Genomic DNA, 14,960 nt, shown 5'->3' with positions numbered 1-14,960 from the left:
TTGTGAGCGCGCACCGGAAGTGGAATGCTGACTTCCGGGCCGGCTGCGGAAGCTCAGAGAGATAGAGGTACACATTGGATATCAGGACTGAGAAGTTCTGTGCGGCTGGAGGAAAGCGGAGAGATCGGCGGCGAGGAACTTCCAGTCTCGGTGCGGGGTGATTGAGGAGGAGGCTGGACACCAAGGCGAGGATCGGCGGTGGCGGCTTAGGCCTGGATTCCCGATCCGAGCCCGCTGCTCCCTCCACGGCGGCCAGCACCATGGCGAAGAACTACGACACCATGGAGTTCCCGTACTGCGACGAGGTGTCCAAGTATGAGCGGCTGGCCAAGATCGGGCAGGGAACCTTCGGGTAAGAGAGAATTGGGGGGGGGGGGAGTAGGGAACAGAGAAGGCTGTGGGCATGGGGGAGCAGGGGACAGAGGGGGGGGGGACTCGGGGATGGAGGTCGGGGGGGTGGGGTGCCAGGGAAGGAGGTCTAATTTCCTGACTGGAGGATGTCCAGCATCAAAATGATGGCTCAATTTTCAACCAACTCAGCTTGTAAAGCTGTGAATTCGCTGAGCTGCTGTGATTTTTATGCCATATGCGGTTCGAATCTCGGATGATTTTACCCAAGTCGATCAATCAACTTTTGTACAACCAGCATGTCAGGTTTTTCATGCGATTTTTTTGCCAGTGTTTATAGCTGCTACCAATAATCTCTGTGTGTTCTCCCAGCTGGGACAGCTCACTGTCAGCCCACCCAGGAGAACATACAGCAGCAGTCAGTGTTGATGGGGGAATTGAGCGATATTATTTATTTTCTTTTGGTTTGCAGGAAAGAAATTCACACAGCTTAAAGCCCCGTACACACGGGTGGGATGCCGGTAAAAAATATATTGTCCGATATTCTGCCCGTGTGTATGCCAGTCTGTCTGTCATCGAGTTGGGCTGTGTCCTAGGGACACAGTGCGCCTGTGATCGCTGCAGGCACACAAAAGTGGTGACACTGGGGTGACGTTGTCCCAAAAGAAGAGGAGATCTGGCCGCCTTATAGGGAATTAATGGGGTTTCATTATAAAACATTCCATTATCATGTTAGTGAGTGGGAGGAAACCGGCAAAATATGGACAGATTAGACTTTAGGTTTTACAGTAAATGTTCTTGGCTTATGTTTGTGTTTTATTATCCTATTCAGTAAACTGATGTCCATGAATGGTTGTCCGCCTTTTAATCTTGGAGGCATCTTTTTTTTTTTTTTTCTTGTCATTTATAGGGCTCAGCATGGCCATCCCTTAGTGTGTGAGAACAGTTCCAGCATCTTTCTGTTTATTTACATCAACAGTGCTGTTTTTTTTTTCCTTTGGGCCGGTTCACACAGCGATGCGATGCGAGGCGACACGGCTCGCCTCGCCTCGCTCCCGCAAGTCGCCCCCATTCAGTACTATGGAACCGTTCTGAGAGGAGCGACTCGAGTCGCTCCGACTCAGAAAAAAGGTTCCTGTACTACTTCTGGGCGACTTCGGGGGCGACTTGCATTGACTTCTATACAGAAGTCCTCTGCAAGTCGCCGCTGAGATCCCCGCAGGTCGCGGCGAGGCAAGTCGGAGACGCCTCGCCGCGCCTCGCTGTGTGAACCGGCCCAAAGCTAAGTTTCACAATAATACATAATCTTATTGTTTCAATCTCCCAGTGTCCATAATAAACACTTCTGGTACCTTTTTTATGTGCAGTTGCCTCTTCCTAACCATGACGATTTCCAAGTAATTAACATCTTGTCTTTCTTTTACAGTGAAGTGTTTAAAGCCAAGCACCGCCACACGGGCAAGAAGGTGGCGTTGAAAAAAGTATTGATGGAAAATGAGAAAGAAGGAGTAAGTACTGCCACCTCCTCCTCCTTTAAACTATCTTGACATAAATCATACTGTACATTACAACATACTGTGTGTCAGCCCCAACAATTATCTTTAATGCAATAAAACTTGAGCTGCTACAAAATATTTATAATGTACTAATCCCCAGCTGCACGTACCTACCTACACTCTCATATAAGCACGACTAAATGCAATTCTAACACAAAAGGTACAGCACTTAATACTACTAAGATCATTATCATGTGATTATAGGTGGAGACTTTATCCAGCAAAACAACACAATGCATTTATTGAGGACACTGAATTAAAATAAATTGCACTGAGTTTAAAGTGTTTAAATTTAAAGTGTTTTTTTAAGAAAAAAAGAGCGCGATCCTGTTCCCTTATAGCTTATTAAACAGCACAGTGCCCCTCTCTAATCTGTATAAACTCTTCCTGTTCCTGTGTCCCGACCACGATAATCAGGGCTCAACAGTCAGTTTACATCCCCCGTCATCCGCAGCTCTCCTCTGTCCTCCTCACACCCTCCCTTCCTGCCTGTTAGCTCCATGTCTTTGCCCCCACCCCCCCTCTCCTGCCGCTATTGGTATAAAATAAAGTATTACACATTCACTGGCTGCCCCTCCTATTTTTAGGCATAACACACAGGGTAAGTGTTTTATTTAAGCTTCTAAATACTTATCACAGCTATCTTCAGACTGGACACGTGACTCTTGGCCGGTCTCCTACAACAATCCAGGGCTATAGCGGGAGGGGCTGAGTGCCCACGTGACCCTTCCAGGTGACATCAGATGGGGAGATCTCGGCCCTTCCCACTGTAGCCCTGGATCTGAGTAGGAGACCGGCCGGGAGTAATGTGACCGGCCTGATTATAGCTGTAAAAGGGTATTTACAAGCTTTGTTTTATGCCTAGATATATTGGGCTGCCAGTGAATTCCATTTTTTAACAACCACTTGAAAGACGTTATTGTTTATGTATAGTTTTATTTGGTTCGATTATATGGTTACAAGAAGTGTAAAAAGTGGTATATTATCACGTGTTTAGATCACAGTAGTATTAAGCGCTGTACCTTTTTGGTGTTTTAAGTATCTTGTCTTATTCGATCTGTTGTATAATTCTAAGATTGAACCGCCCCCCCCTTTTTTAACCATAGTCTCTGACTTTTAATATTCGGACACTTGCCTGTCCGAGCAAATTTTTTAATCGGCTCTCGGGTGCTGCTGCCGCCATCTTGGGTAAGGAAACCTGGCAGTGAAGCCTTGTGGTTTCACAGCCAGTGCCCTCATGCGCAAAGCACCCTGCGCTTTGTGAATAGCATAGAAAAAGGAGGCGGAGGGGGGAACTTCTGGCTGAGCTTGCTGCAAACTCAGGCAGAAGTGGGAGCAAATACCTGTCAAAACAAGCGGAGCTTCCCCTTTTGGGTGGAACGCTGCTTTAAGTGTTTAGTAAGTAAATAAAAAATAAAAAAATAGCGATTTGATCATGTCAGACATTTGTAGCTGTCCTGTCCTCCCAGTTCTTATCTTGGGCTACAGAACAATTCTCCCTTATGTGGGGGGGGGGGGGGGGGGGGGATTCAGTAGGTTGGCAAATGACAACTGGGCAGAGAGGAGACCACTGCTTACAAAGTTCACTCCACAAAGTCTTGTGTGTTGTCAGCCCACAACAGGGAGTTCAGTAATGAGCGTATTTCTGGCAGATCAGCAATGACTTTTGTGTACTTGCAGGCTCTTTAGAGAGAACGAATTGCAAATATGTACTGCGTATGTTTGTGTTGTTGTTCCCCCCCCCCCCCCCCCAACATATGCTTTATTTATTTTGTTTCTCCCTCTCTTTAGTTCCCAATCACGGCTCTACGTGAGATAAAAATTCTTCAGCTGCTGAAACATGAAAATGTCGTAAATCTGATTGAGATTTGTAGAACCAAAGGTACAGCAAGTTTTAGAAATCGTAGGAACTTGTTAGAACTTTTTGAGTTTAAATTGTGTCCTTTATAAGGGGGGTTGCCCTCTCCTTCTGTCTTGGTAATCTTCTGTGATCAGGACAGAAAGTGAGCAATCTTCCATTGGAGAATCAGCCAGAAGCATTTTTATTATGTCTGTTCATTAAGTTACAAAAAATGCCTAGTGATCCTGCCTGAAATCTTGTGGGCTGACAACTGTCTGTTTACTCTGCCTGCGCTGATTATCAGTGTTCTCAGCTTTCTCTGTGGACTACAGAGCACTTCCCTTCTGTATGGAACCAATGAGAAGGACAGGGTGTTTTGTACGCAAGACTTCCTGTCCTAGGGTGACAACACAGCTCCTACATAGATACAGTACAATGAGCGAGTGTTGTCACCCTTGGAAAGGAAGTTTGTTGCTGGCAGGATCACCAGGGGAATATTAGGGAAGAGGGACCAGGAAATGTATCTAGCCTCCACATCAAAGTACTGGTAAACTGTAAAATATTACATCATCTCTTGAGTTGTAGATGCATGTTGTCACTAGCCTGGAACAATGAGCTATCTTAACAACCAGGCAGATGGCATTGTCAGGAGATCTGCAATGGCAGCTTCCATGACAAGTATAGCTTATGGTGTAGTTGTCAGTTTTACTCAGTGGTGTTGCCATCGTTATAGGCCTTTTATATTTCTTAGCGATTCCTGAGTCCCAGTGGGACTTAGGAACTCTGGTGCTGGAAACTATCAAGTCCTTGACTGTCACGACTATATTTCACACTATTTATATCCTTTTTATATATGCTTTGCTCCATAACTTTTCCAACAATATTTTGCTCATGTCATTTCTTTCACAGCAAATCAGTACAACCGCTGCAAAGGAAGCATCTTCCTGGTATTTGACTTCTGTGAACATGATCTAGCTGGACTTCTTAGCAATACACATGTCAAGTTCACTCTTTCTGAGATAAAGAAGGTCATGCAGATGCTCCTCAATGGTCTCTACTACATCCACAGGAATAAGGTAAGCTAACACCCTTGAAGCCCCCCCCCCCCCTTTTTTTTTTTTCTGTTCTCTTTACCACTCATCCTAAAACAAATGCCTCTAGAGCTTGTCAGATGAGTTTTGTGTTCTCATACAAGTCTGAGAATGCAAAACCAACCTGAAGGAGGTCAAATGTACCTGTTAGTGAGCTCTGATCCCAGAAGCATCTCAAACTGATGTCATTGACACAAGCCTGAAGCCCATCAATGCTCTGTGGCATCATCTTCTATCTCTAGGTGTGTTCTGCCCATGGACTGGCTTAAAGCACAACTTCAAACAAAACTTCTTTAGCTTTGGACAAAGTTTTACTATTTGTGTATTTAAAAGACAAGTATGGACAAGGCTATACTACTAAAGTTTATTTCTGCACTCCTGTGACCCACAGCTGACAGGAGGCTAAAACCCACTGTTTGGCTGGTGTCACAGAGCCAGTCCAGGCTCTGCAGGGACCCCAACAATACTCTTAGGGTCCATCCAGATGACTGTCTGGCAGCTGGCTCAGGCTATTGGCATGCTGCTTAGAGCCTAACTCAGCTGCTCCCCCCTCCCCAGCTCTGCGCTGTAGTGAGCACTGGAGGGGCAAAGCATCAGTGACCACTCTCTGCCCCAGGATAAAATGGAAACCTGTGTCAAATTTTATATTTCAAATGAAGCAGGGAACCAGGGCTATCTGATAGTTGCTTAATGTCTACTCCAGTTTTTATAAACCACCCTCTTTGTGTACAAGGTTTTGCATTTGCTGATAATTGTTCTTTCTGTCTCATCAGATCCTGCACAGAGACATGAAGGCAGCAAACGTGCTGATCACTAGAGATGGAGTTTTGAAATTGGCTGATTTTGGATTGGCCCGGGCCTTTAGCCTTGCCAAAAACAGCCAGCCAAACAGATACACCAATCGTGTGGTCACACTCTGGTACCGCCCCCCTGAACTACTTTTAGGTAAGGTTGTTGGTTAGGATTAGAGTAAATAATTGAATACGCTTTTGGCACTGCTTTGTGATTGTCAGTGATTTGCTTTGTATTTAAATATACGCGTACTTTAAAATAGAGCATATTTATCCCTTTTCCCCCTTAACCTGACCTAACCCACCCTCCACCTCCAGATACATCCTTGCCTAGATCCAATGGCTGCAATTTCGCTCTGTTTACATTCATCCATAAAAGTTTTCACTGTCCTGGGCATGACTGTGCATTAGTGCACCATAGACTTCTGTAGAGTCTAAGGACCTGTAATGTGCAGGCACTGACAGGAGAGTGAAGAATGTTTGTGCTAGGTATAAAATGGCTGAACTGCGTCCCTCAGATTGAGGTAACCATGGACCTGTTAAATGGGAGTTAATTTAGGTCAGGGGAAGGGTCCAAATGAAAATAGTTTTTTGTTTTTATGTCCCATGAAAGCATTTAGATAATGTGGAGGATGGTAAAAAGAACTCCCCCCATCAACATCGGATTTTCTTTACATGCATTTGTCCAAACCTAAAGTAACTTTATTGGTAGTGTGCATATTACAGTATCCGCAGACCACAGCTATTGCTAGCAATGTGCTTCTATCACATCCATCCCCCCACCTCCCAAAACGACTTCTGCACAGTTTTACTTCACAGAAATATGAGCATGGGCAATACATTTTTATTGAAAGGTTTTAAATGGAGTTCCACCCAAAAGTGCATGTTCTTTGGGGGGAGCAGGTACCTAGTTTTGACAGGTACTGGCTCTCACTTGCGCTCGGGCCGCCTAGGCAGCATGAGTGGAAGTTTTCCTTTCCCCCTCCCTCCCTGCAATCTTCTTCTGGGACACATTACAGGTCCCAGAAGATTGCCCGGCCATTGAGAAGGCACAGCACATCTTGCACATGCGCTGTGCGCATCCGGCTATGAAGCTTCAAGCTGCCCACACTCAATGCCGGCACTGGGGACAGCTGAGGGTTCAGGCGGCCGCATCACTGGACCATGGGACAGGTGAGTGTGTGTTTATGAAGTATTGTAATAAACACAGAAATGGCTGGAACTCCGCTTTAAAGAATACAACATGCATCAGATATACAGATAGATGCTTGATATCTACACTTAACAAGTCATAGCCAGCCGTAATCAAATAGAGTATTCAGAGAGTGACAATCTCGGTACTCATAGCCTCCATCGTATTACAATGTGATCCCCTCTTAATGAATTATTGGATGTGGTGTATACTGAAAATCGGGATAATGTTTGGAAAGATTTGGTGGCCTTTGAGGTACCAATGGTGGAGTTCCACTGTAGGCATGCCCATGAGTAATTTTATTTGCGATCTGACATGTCCTATTGTTTACTTAAACCTGTTTGCATAGAATTCAAACGTTTTGTTGTGGAAGGCGTGACTGTACATTCTAACATCAGTTTGGTACTTTTAGGAGAGCGTGATTACGGTCCTCCGATAGACTTATGGGGCGCTGGATGTATAATGGCCGAAATGTGGACCCGGAGTCCCATCATGCAAGGGAACACTGAACAGCACCAGCTAACTCTGATCAGCCAGCTGTGTGGTTCCATCACCCCTGAGGTGAGTACAGTGGCTGCTTGGTCACCATTTTTTGATTGGACTACCTTACTTAGATTGTAACTTGTAACATTTTAAGACAATAGGCTCAAATCACAGGTTCAAACACAAGTATAAGTAAGGATCTTAAAGTGGTTCTAGAGGCTTAAAGTAGAACAATGGGCAACACATTTTTATTTTTATTTTTTTGGATAGTGCACATAAGGATTAATAACCCCTGTCAGATTATTTTTTTCACCATCTGCGTCCCATTGCACAGATTTCTCTTCGCATCCTGTCCCATAACCAAACAGGAAGTGAGACAAAATCATCCCTGCAAATTAAGGAAATTCATAGGGGACCCCCAGGCCACCAGAACTTGTGTCCCCAGTGAAAGATTTCCCCTCTATTACTTTTCTGGGGACAACCCAAAATTTGGGGATTTTCTTTTACTTTCACTTTCAATAATAACGGTAAATAGGACAATTAAAGAGGAAGAATCTCCCTAACTGGGGCAGCAATAAAAACCGACAAGCATTGTAATCCCTCTCTACTCTATCCAAAACAAAAAGTTTTGCCTTTTAGTTATGGTATAAAGTATTTTTTGCCTTAACACATTCTCTGCATTAAGGTAAAAAAAAACCTGTGACCAGGACCCCCCCCCCCCCCTTTCTAAATACTAACCTGTGCTAGCTTGATCTTGATCCAGTGCTGTGCCCGAGAGCAGCAGCCCTCTCCACTCTTTCCTCACAGGACAGGGACAAAGGGGCAGGGCAGAGCCACGCTATCTCTATGGTCGCAGGCAGCACAGCTCGAAATTGAGCCCATGAGTGCTGCCATAGGTAGTGGCTTCCTATAGGGTCACTTGCCAACGAGGAGAAGCGCCGGCGGGGGACCCCAGAAGAAGAGTATCAGGGCTGAAATTGCCTATGGCACATACTTGAGCACTCACAAAAGATTGTTGTGTTACAATTTAGAAGTCCACTATGTTTAAACATGAATTTGCATTTAATAGATGGTAGGCAATAAGCAGCTGTCAAGGGGGACAAATGATTAAAATAAATTGCTATGCAGTAGAAACTGAGAAAAGAACACCATTGAAGGTATAACTAGTGATCGGCAGCTCCAGGTGAATTCAGATCAGGGAAAGACCCATGAAATGGTGCACACAAATAGCCAGGGGCCTAGATCAATAAAAATGTCAAAGTTTATTAAAACATTCCTGGAAGACTTGCATAAGTGTCTGGGAAGCACTTCAGAGGTGAAAAATTGTGAAGCTGTAAACTGCAGACAGAAACCAGGGACTGCTGAGCTGGATGGTGGTATGCATCACCACTGCGAATGAAGAAGCTGTAAGCATGTACCCTCTGCCCCACTCGGTGAGATCGATGCTGCAAACTGGGAGGACTGAGTAGTACTTGCAGGGACTTGGAACAGCAAGGTGAGTGGGGGATCCCCTCAACAGCAGTGTGAGATGTAGGACCACTAGGCAAGGAGATGGAATGCCAGACCTCCAGGGGTACAGACCACTGTCAGCATGTTAGGCTTCCCTCTCTAGGCTGTTAGGAGAGACCAAAGTCAGTGGACTGACAAACATGTTTCAGGGACCCGTCCCTTTGTCAGGGCCATCTGACTGGATGATGTTGACAAAGGGGTCCCTGAAACATGTTCAGGAGAGTGCTTTTACTACCTTGCGGCTTCACAGCCTGTTTTCTACTGTGCATGCGTGAGTCGTGCGGCAGTTTCTGGGGAAAAAAAATAAAAGTAAGAAAGGGACATGCCTCACAGCGGTGCAGTGGGATGGAAGTCACCAAGAAAATATACGAAAGAAGCATGGAAAAGAAAAAAAAAATCCAAAAATGAGGGGGCTGGGGTGTGCTTATGTTTTCAAAGGAGTTCAATTTTTGCCTGAAACGCCACTTTAAAGGCAAAACCATTCTAAGAAAAAATACACTGGCTTGTGTTGACTGACCTTGCCATTTAAAAGTACCAGTTCCTTGGGTGTCATGCTGATCCAGTGACTGCATTGCTTTCAGGCGCCGAACTTTGCTAATCAGGGCTATGAATTCATTCTCTGCATGGTTTGTATTTGTTTTTTGTTTTTATGGGTCAGTGATTGCAAAATTATTGAAATCCGAGACTAGGATGTTAGCAATTGTGGCCTCTGTCTCTCAATAGAAGGATCGCTGGAAGGTGTGAACCTTTTCTAAATAACGTAGTGCAGTGACCAGGGACCCCCTCACCCTTGTATTATGTCCAAAAATCTTAGGGGCCTATTTATGATGGAGAGCGGATATTTCTATCTGCTATACGCTGTAAGGTTACTGTACATGGTGGCCTTTATTTTTGGGCCCATTCATGTCCAGCCTGCAATGTCCCACTGAGTTCTCTTTGTGGCGTGCAGCCGAAAGAGCTCTGTGATTGGAGCAGAGCCCCTCCCATGTTAATAATAATTTTAATAGCGTTAGGACTCCACCAGCGCTCTACTAAATGTGCTGTGATTTTTATTTTTATTTTTTTATACAAACAGTCACTGGAGCATGCTGCTGCATTTTTAAAGGTACCCTTAGTGTCTGCCTGAAGTTTAGCAATTGTAAAACAATGATTGGTGTTGATATGATGAATGAGAATCTTTGATTTTTGCTCCTGAATGTGCTGTTTAGGAAGACAAACAATGCCCGTACCATAGATTTGTAGCAAGAAATGAAGCCCATCTCAGATAATGTTCTGTTTGCATAACTAGCCTTCTTAATATTTCCTTTACATTGTTAGGTGTGGCCCAATGTGGACAAGTATGAACTTTACCAGAAACTGGAACTTCCCAAAGGCCAAAAAAGAAAGGTTAAGGAAAGACTGAAGGCTTATGTGAAGGATGCCTACGCCCTCGATCTTATTGACAAGCTACTTGTCCTGGATCCAGCACAGAGAATTGACAGTGACGATGCCCTTAACCATGATTTCTTCTGGTCTGACCCAATGCCTTCTGACCTCAAGAACATGCTTTCAACTCACAACCAGTCCATGTTTGAATACCTCGCTCCTCCCAGGCGACGGGGAGGTCACATGCCTCAGCAACCAGCCAATCAGGGCAGGAACCCTGCAACTAATCAGTCTGAATTTGATAGAGTCTTCTAATAATGTAGTGCTCAGTGTGATGTACTTGTGCCCCAACTGTCAAGTCGAATAATTGCCAAGTCTTCGACAAAACAAACCAGATCAGAAATTTTACAGGATGGTCACTGGATGTACCCACTTTGCCAATGACTTGAGTTGTAGTAAAGAGGAACATTTCTCTAAGATCTGAGCATGTTGCTTGAAATGAGATCGACAGGTTTGATTTTAGAAACTGGTGTTACATGTATGTACTCTGTTCTTGAGAGAATGACATTTCATTTTATTATAGAAACCCTGTTTTGTCCTGGAATTGCAGCTCCATATCCAGGATTTAAAAAAAACGCCTCCTTGACAGGATACGAGCCTCCAATTTGGAAGACCACTTGCCCTTTTTTTTTTTTTTTTTTTTGGGGGGGGGGGGAAGGCAGCTCTTTGCTTTAAGATACACCATGTCTCCAGTGGAATTAAACCAGCTATTGTACGGGATCATCTTCACTTTGAACCAACACCCCCTTCGCTCTCTCTGTACTTGTTAGAACTTCAATAAAAACTATTGTACAAGAACTCCTAGCCAGGATACCACAGTACCAGAATGCTTTGCTTTACTTCTGTAATATTATTTTTTTTTCCCCTTGTAATAAAAGGGATATTGGTGTATTTTCCACAAATGTGTTTTTTGAGTTATAATCTCGTTATTGACAGTATTTTTTTAATAATTAATAAGTTATAGTAATTAATGTTTGTTATTTTAACTATAGAGATTATTAGATTTGCCACAAATGGACCTGGCGGATTTTTATTTAATTTCTTCTCTTAGGGTTAGTTCATCTTTATTACTAATCAATCTTGGCATTGGTTACACACACACAGAAAATGGCAGTCCTAATGTAAAACCTCATTTATTTTAAAACATGCATTCTCCCTATTTTGTTAAAGCCTCTTTTTTTTTTAAAATGCGCTCCGGAAGTGCTTTTTTTGGTTTGTACATGTAGTTTAACCACTTGCTGCCCAGTGTACGCATATAAACATCCTGGATGGCAGATGGTTAAATCAGGATCGTAGCTGCAGCCATGATCCTGGTTACGTTTTTACAGCCAGTGATGGGTTTTCAGGTGCAAGTGTATCTGAGTGGCTTTACAGACGACTGATCACTTTGACAGTGCTTTGCCAGTCCAGGGAGCCTGGGACTGCTGTAAGCAGTCTATTTTGCTAGCACTGGAGAAGACAGGGGAATGGATGTTCTTCCATCTCCTCTGTGATTAATAATGCCAGAAAGGGATGAGGATTTAATCACTTCTGGTTTCAATGCTCTTTCCCTGGCTGTTAGTGTTTGATCAAAAGCTTTTGACGTGCAGGTGAGATATCAGGGGTCCAATAGGCCCCTAATGTCTCTACAAAGAGTACTTGTCAGCATCCAAAGCTATCACAAGGGGTCTTGTTCAATTGGTCACCATTTCAGAGGCGTGCACAATTTTAAATCTTGACATGCTTGGTATCGCTTTACTCACAACATCGTTGTTTTTTTTGCTGAATATATGCATTTGACAAATGTCTGTGCAAATAACCTATGACAAAAAAAATCAGCTACTGTTTTATTCCTCATTGGCTTCTGCTTTCAGAAAATGATATAATTTTTTGGGTAACTTTTGGGGTTCTAAGCCATTTTCTAGCAAAAAATAATGCTGTTTTTAATTATGTATAGGAAAAATGTCACAATTGCCCTGGACAGCAAGCGGGTGATGATTGGGCACTGGAGTTCAGTGTCCAGTGATTGGACCACACTTCTTGTCCTACAATTCAGTGCAAGGGCCCCACAAGCCAATTGGCAGAGGCAGCATTTTTTAATTTATTTTTTATTTTTTAATAGTCCATCTCTCATACTTTACTTTTAGGGCAATGTATGAGTTTTTAAAGTTAGAACATTTTTGTGACAGCACTGTCATTTATCTATTGGATAAATGTAATGCACTATAAGTTTTATTGTAAAGATGAACTAACCCTTTAAAGTGGACCTTGCTCTTAAGGCAAGATCTGCCTATTATATCAGGTCCCTGTCATATCTAATTGCCTTATTTGGGTTACTAAAGAGAGAAAAAGCTGGTCTCTGATGCCTGTTTAGCATTAAAAAAAAAAGTTGAAAAGTTATACTTTTCCTGATAAATATATATATTTTTTATATTGAAAACCTTAATTCTCCTGTTTTTGTGCTTTACGTTGTATCAAGTCCGTATTAAAGTAGCACTAAGGCTCGGTGCACACCTTTTTGAATGTGTGTCAGCTGCGTTTGCTCGGGCACGGCCGTCCATTAATTTCAATGAGCTGCCGCGCCTGTGTTACCTGCAGAAAAGGGTGAATGCACCTTCTTTCAAAACACAGTCTGCAGGGGCATTGCATATTAATTTTTACTTTTAATTCCCCTGAGGTTTCTGCATCCGCAGAACATGGGGGGGTGCCATTCAGAATCCGTGAGTTTTCTCGCAGCAGCATGTTTTCACTGTGGGTGCTAGCGAGTGCAGAAATTGCTGCGATTTCTGCACCCTCAGACCACCCACATAGGTGTGAACTGAGCCTAAACTCTGCATTAAAGAGAAGTAGGACCCAGGCTCTTTTTCTCCTCACACTGAAAAAAAATGATTACCGATCTTCTGTTTACATCACATGATCATCTGTCATTGGCTGACAGATGATCAAGGGGCTGGGATTGGCCCCTTACTCCGATATAGGATCCCCCGAGTCTCATTGACTCAGTGATCACAGTGGTGGCGTGCGGAGGACGTCGTCTATTGACGGCCTCCCGGCAAAGTAGGTCCGTGCTGTAGCCATCATTCGGCTATAGCACGGTTCTGAAGTGGTTAAAAAAAATAAACGAAAAATGATTCCAATATATATTCGGAACTCAAAAAATCCCCCTTCTATTGCTCTGTTTTCTCCACAGTCCCTTATTTTTTTTTTTCTTTTTTTTTTTTTTCTGCTGTGATCTGACTTACTGAGAGGATGACTACATTTGTTCTCTATGGTCTCACTCTATTTAGGAATGTAACCACCCTCTCTTGCTCGCTCCCAAATTGGATTATGGGATTTGTAGTATACATAGAGCCATGCATTTGACACCAATTAACATGCACTGCTCATTCCGAACAAACAGAAGTAAGCGGGGAAAGGAAATGTTCAGGAGCTCACAGGGGATGTTACAAGGAGGCAGAAAAACACAATAATAAATGGATTTAATGAAAATTTATTACAGGGCCATTAATGTGTGGATTATTTTTGGAGAATAAGGATATTGTTCAGTGTCCCTTTTTTAAAGAAAAACTCTCATAAGCATTAAAAAAAAATGTAATACAGGTTCATATACATTTATGTCCAAATCTCTGTACTAACTTTTCTAATGAAACCTGAAGAAAATCATTCTTTATTCTTTGCTTTCCAGCTTCTCTGCTCCTCCCTGGATATAAGCCCAATTGTTTGAATTACTAACATTGAGCTCAGACAGAGCTTAATTGCTAACGCCCCTGTTCAGTGAGTGCTTGAAGGACTGGGTGTGTCGATTTATAGGGTTTCTACCTATTTGTTGCTAAGATGCAAGTGACCGGCGCACAGTGTGTTTGGTTCTGGTGCAGGCAGCCAGGCGCACGGTGTTATTGGTTGTGCTGGTGGCCAAGTGCAATGTGCTATTGGCATTTCTGGTGTAGGTGTGCAGTGTTGGTTGTTATGGTGCAGATGGCTAGGCACATAGTGTTCTTGGTTGTTCTGGTGTAGGCGGCCAGCCCCACCGTTATTGGTTGTTTAAAGTGCAGGTGCCCAGGAGCATAATGTTGGTTGTTCTGGTGCAGATGACCAGGCGCACAGTGTTATTGGTTGTGCTGTTGCAGGTGGCCAGGTGCACAGTGGGGTTGGTTGTTCTGGTGCAGGCAGCTGGGCGCACAGTGGTGTTGATTGTTCAGGTGCAGATGGCCAGGCGCACCGTATTTATTGGTTGTTCTGGTGCAGGCGGCTAGCCGCCACTGCATTTATTGGTTGTTCTGGTGCAGGTGGCCAGGTGCCATGGTATTATTGGTTGTCCTAGTGCAGGCGGCCAGGTATTATTTGTTGTCCTGGGGCTGGGCATTCAGAGGATCTGCGCAAATGCCCAATATGCATGAGGCCCTGGTCACTGCCCAGGAACAAGAACAGTTCAGTACTGTCTGTGATACTATTTTTATTTTATTTTTTGCACTAACATACAAATTTTCAGGACAAGCTTTTGGTGCGTGTCTAAAAATGCTATCAGTTTTTAAACTATTTAGATTAGCACAGTAGTGTTCTGATGGCAGCGAAAGCCATGCAGCCTGTACTTTTACAAAGGTATTATACATGCCAGCCTCCTTTTTATCTTTTAAAGCTGAACTCTGGCAACTAAACATATCTGCCCATGCGGTGGGGCCCATTTGCACTGCAAGGGGGTACATACTTTGCATGTTCAGGGTGCAGGGATAAAGCTTGCGTTATTAC

The 14,960-nt window shown here is 43.7% G+C and overlaps 1 protein-coding gene across 1 annotated transcript; it reads left to right on the top strand.

Annotated features, from left to right (window-relative positions):
- Positions 1 to 43: 43 nt before the first annotated feature.
- On the top strand, positions 44 to 11,137 carry CDK9 (cyclin dependent kinase 9). Its single transcript, XM_077478726.1, has 7 exons — positions 44 to 352; positions 1,775 to 1,856; positions 3,696 to 3,786; positions 4,654 to 4,820; positions 5,609 to 5,780; positions 7,231 to 7,379; positions 10,128 to 11,137. The coding sequence occupies exons 1-7, from the start codon at positions 261 to 263 to the stop codon at positions 10,488 to 10,490; spliced, it is 1,116 nt and encodes a 371-aa protein (XP_077334852.1). The 5' UTR covers positions 44 to 260; the 3' UTR covers positions 10,491 to 11,137.
- The last annotated feature ends 3,823 nt before the right edge of the window (positions 11,138 to 14,960 follow it).

This window comes from Lithobates pipiens, unplaced genomic scaffold, assembly GCF_037356315.1.
Source record: "Lithobates pipiens isolate NorthernLeopardFrog02 unplaced genomic scaffold, aLitPip1_a1.2 Scaffold_1, whole genome shotgun sequence".
Classification (NCBI taxonomy): domain Eukaryota; kingdom Metazoa; phylum Chordata; class Amphibia; order Anura; family Ranidae; genus Lithobates; species Lithobates pipiens.
The sequence above is the reverse complement of the archived record's forward strand: the minus strand, read 5'-3'. Positions and strand labels throughout refer to the sequence as shown.

Coding starts and splice junctions, on each gene's coding strand:
- CDK9 (XM_077478726.1), top strand. CDS start 261: ATGGCGAAGAACTACGACACCATGGAGTTCCCGTACTGCGACGAGGTG. Junction 3,787..4,653: donor TGAGATTTGTAGAACCAAAG/GTACAGCAAGTT, acceptor TTTCTTTCACAG/CAAATCAGTACAACCGCTGC. Junction 4,821..5,608: donor ACTACATCCACAGGAATAAG/GTAAGCTAACAC, acceptor CTGTCTCATCAG/ATCCTGCACAGAGACATGAA.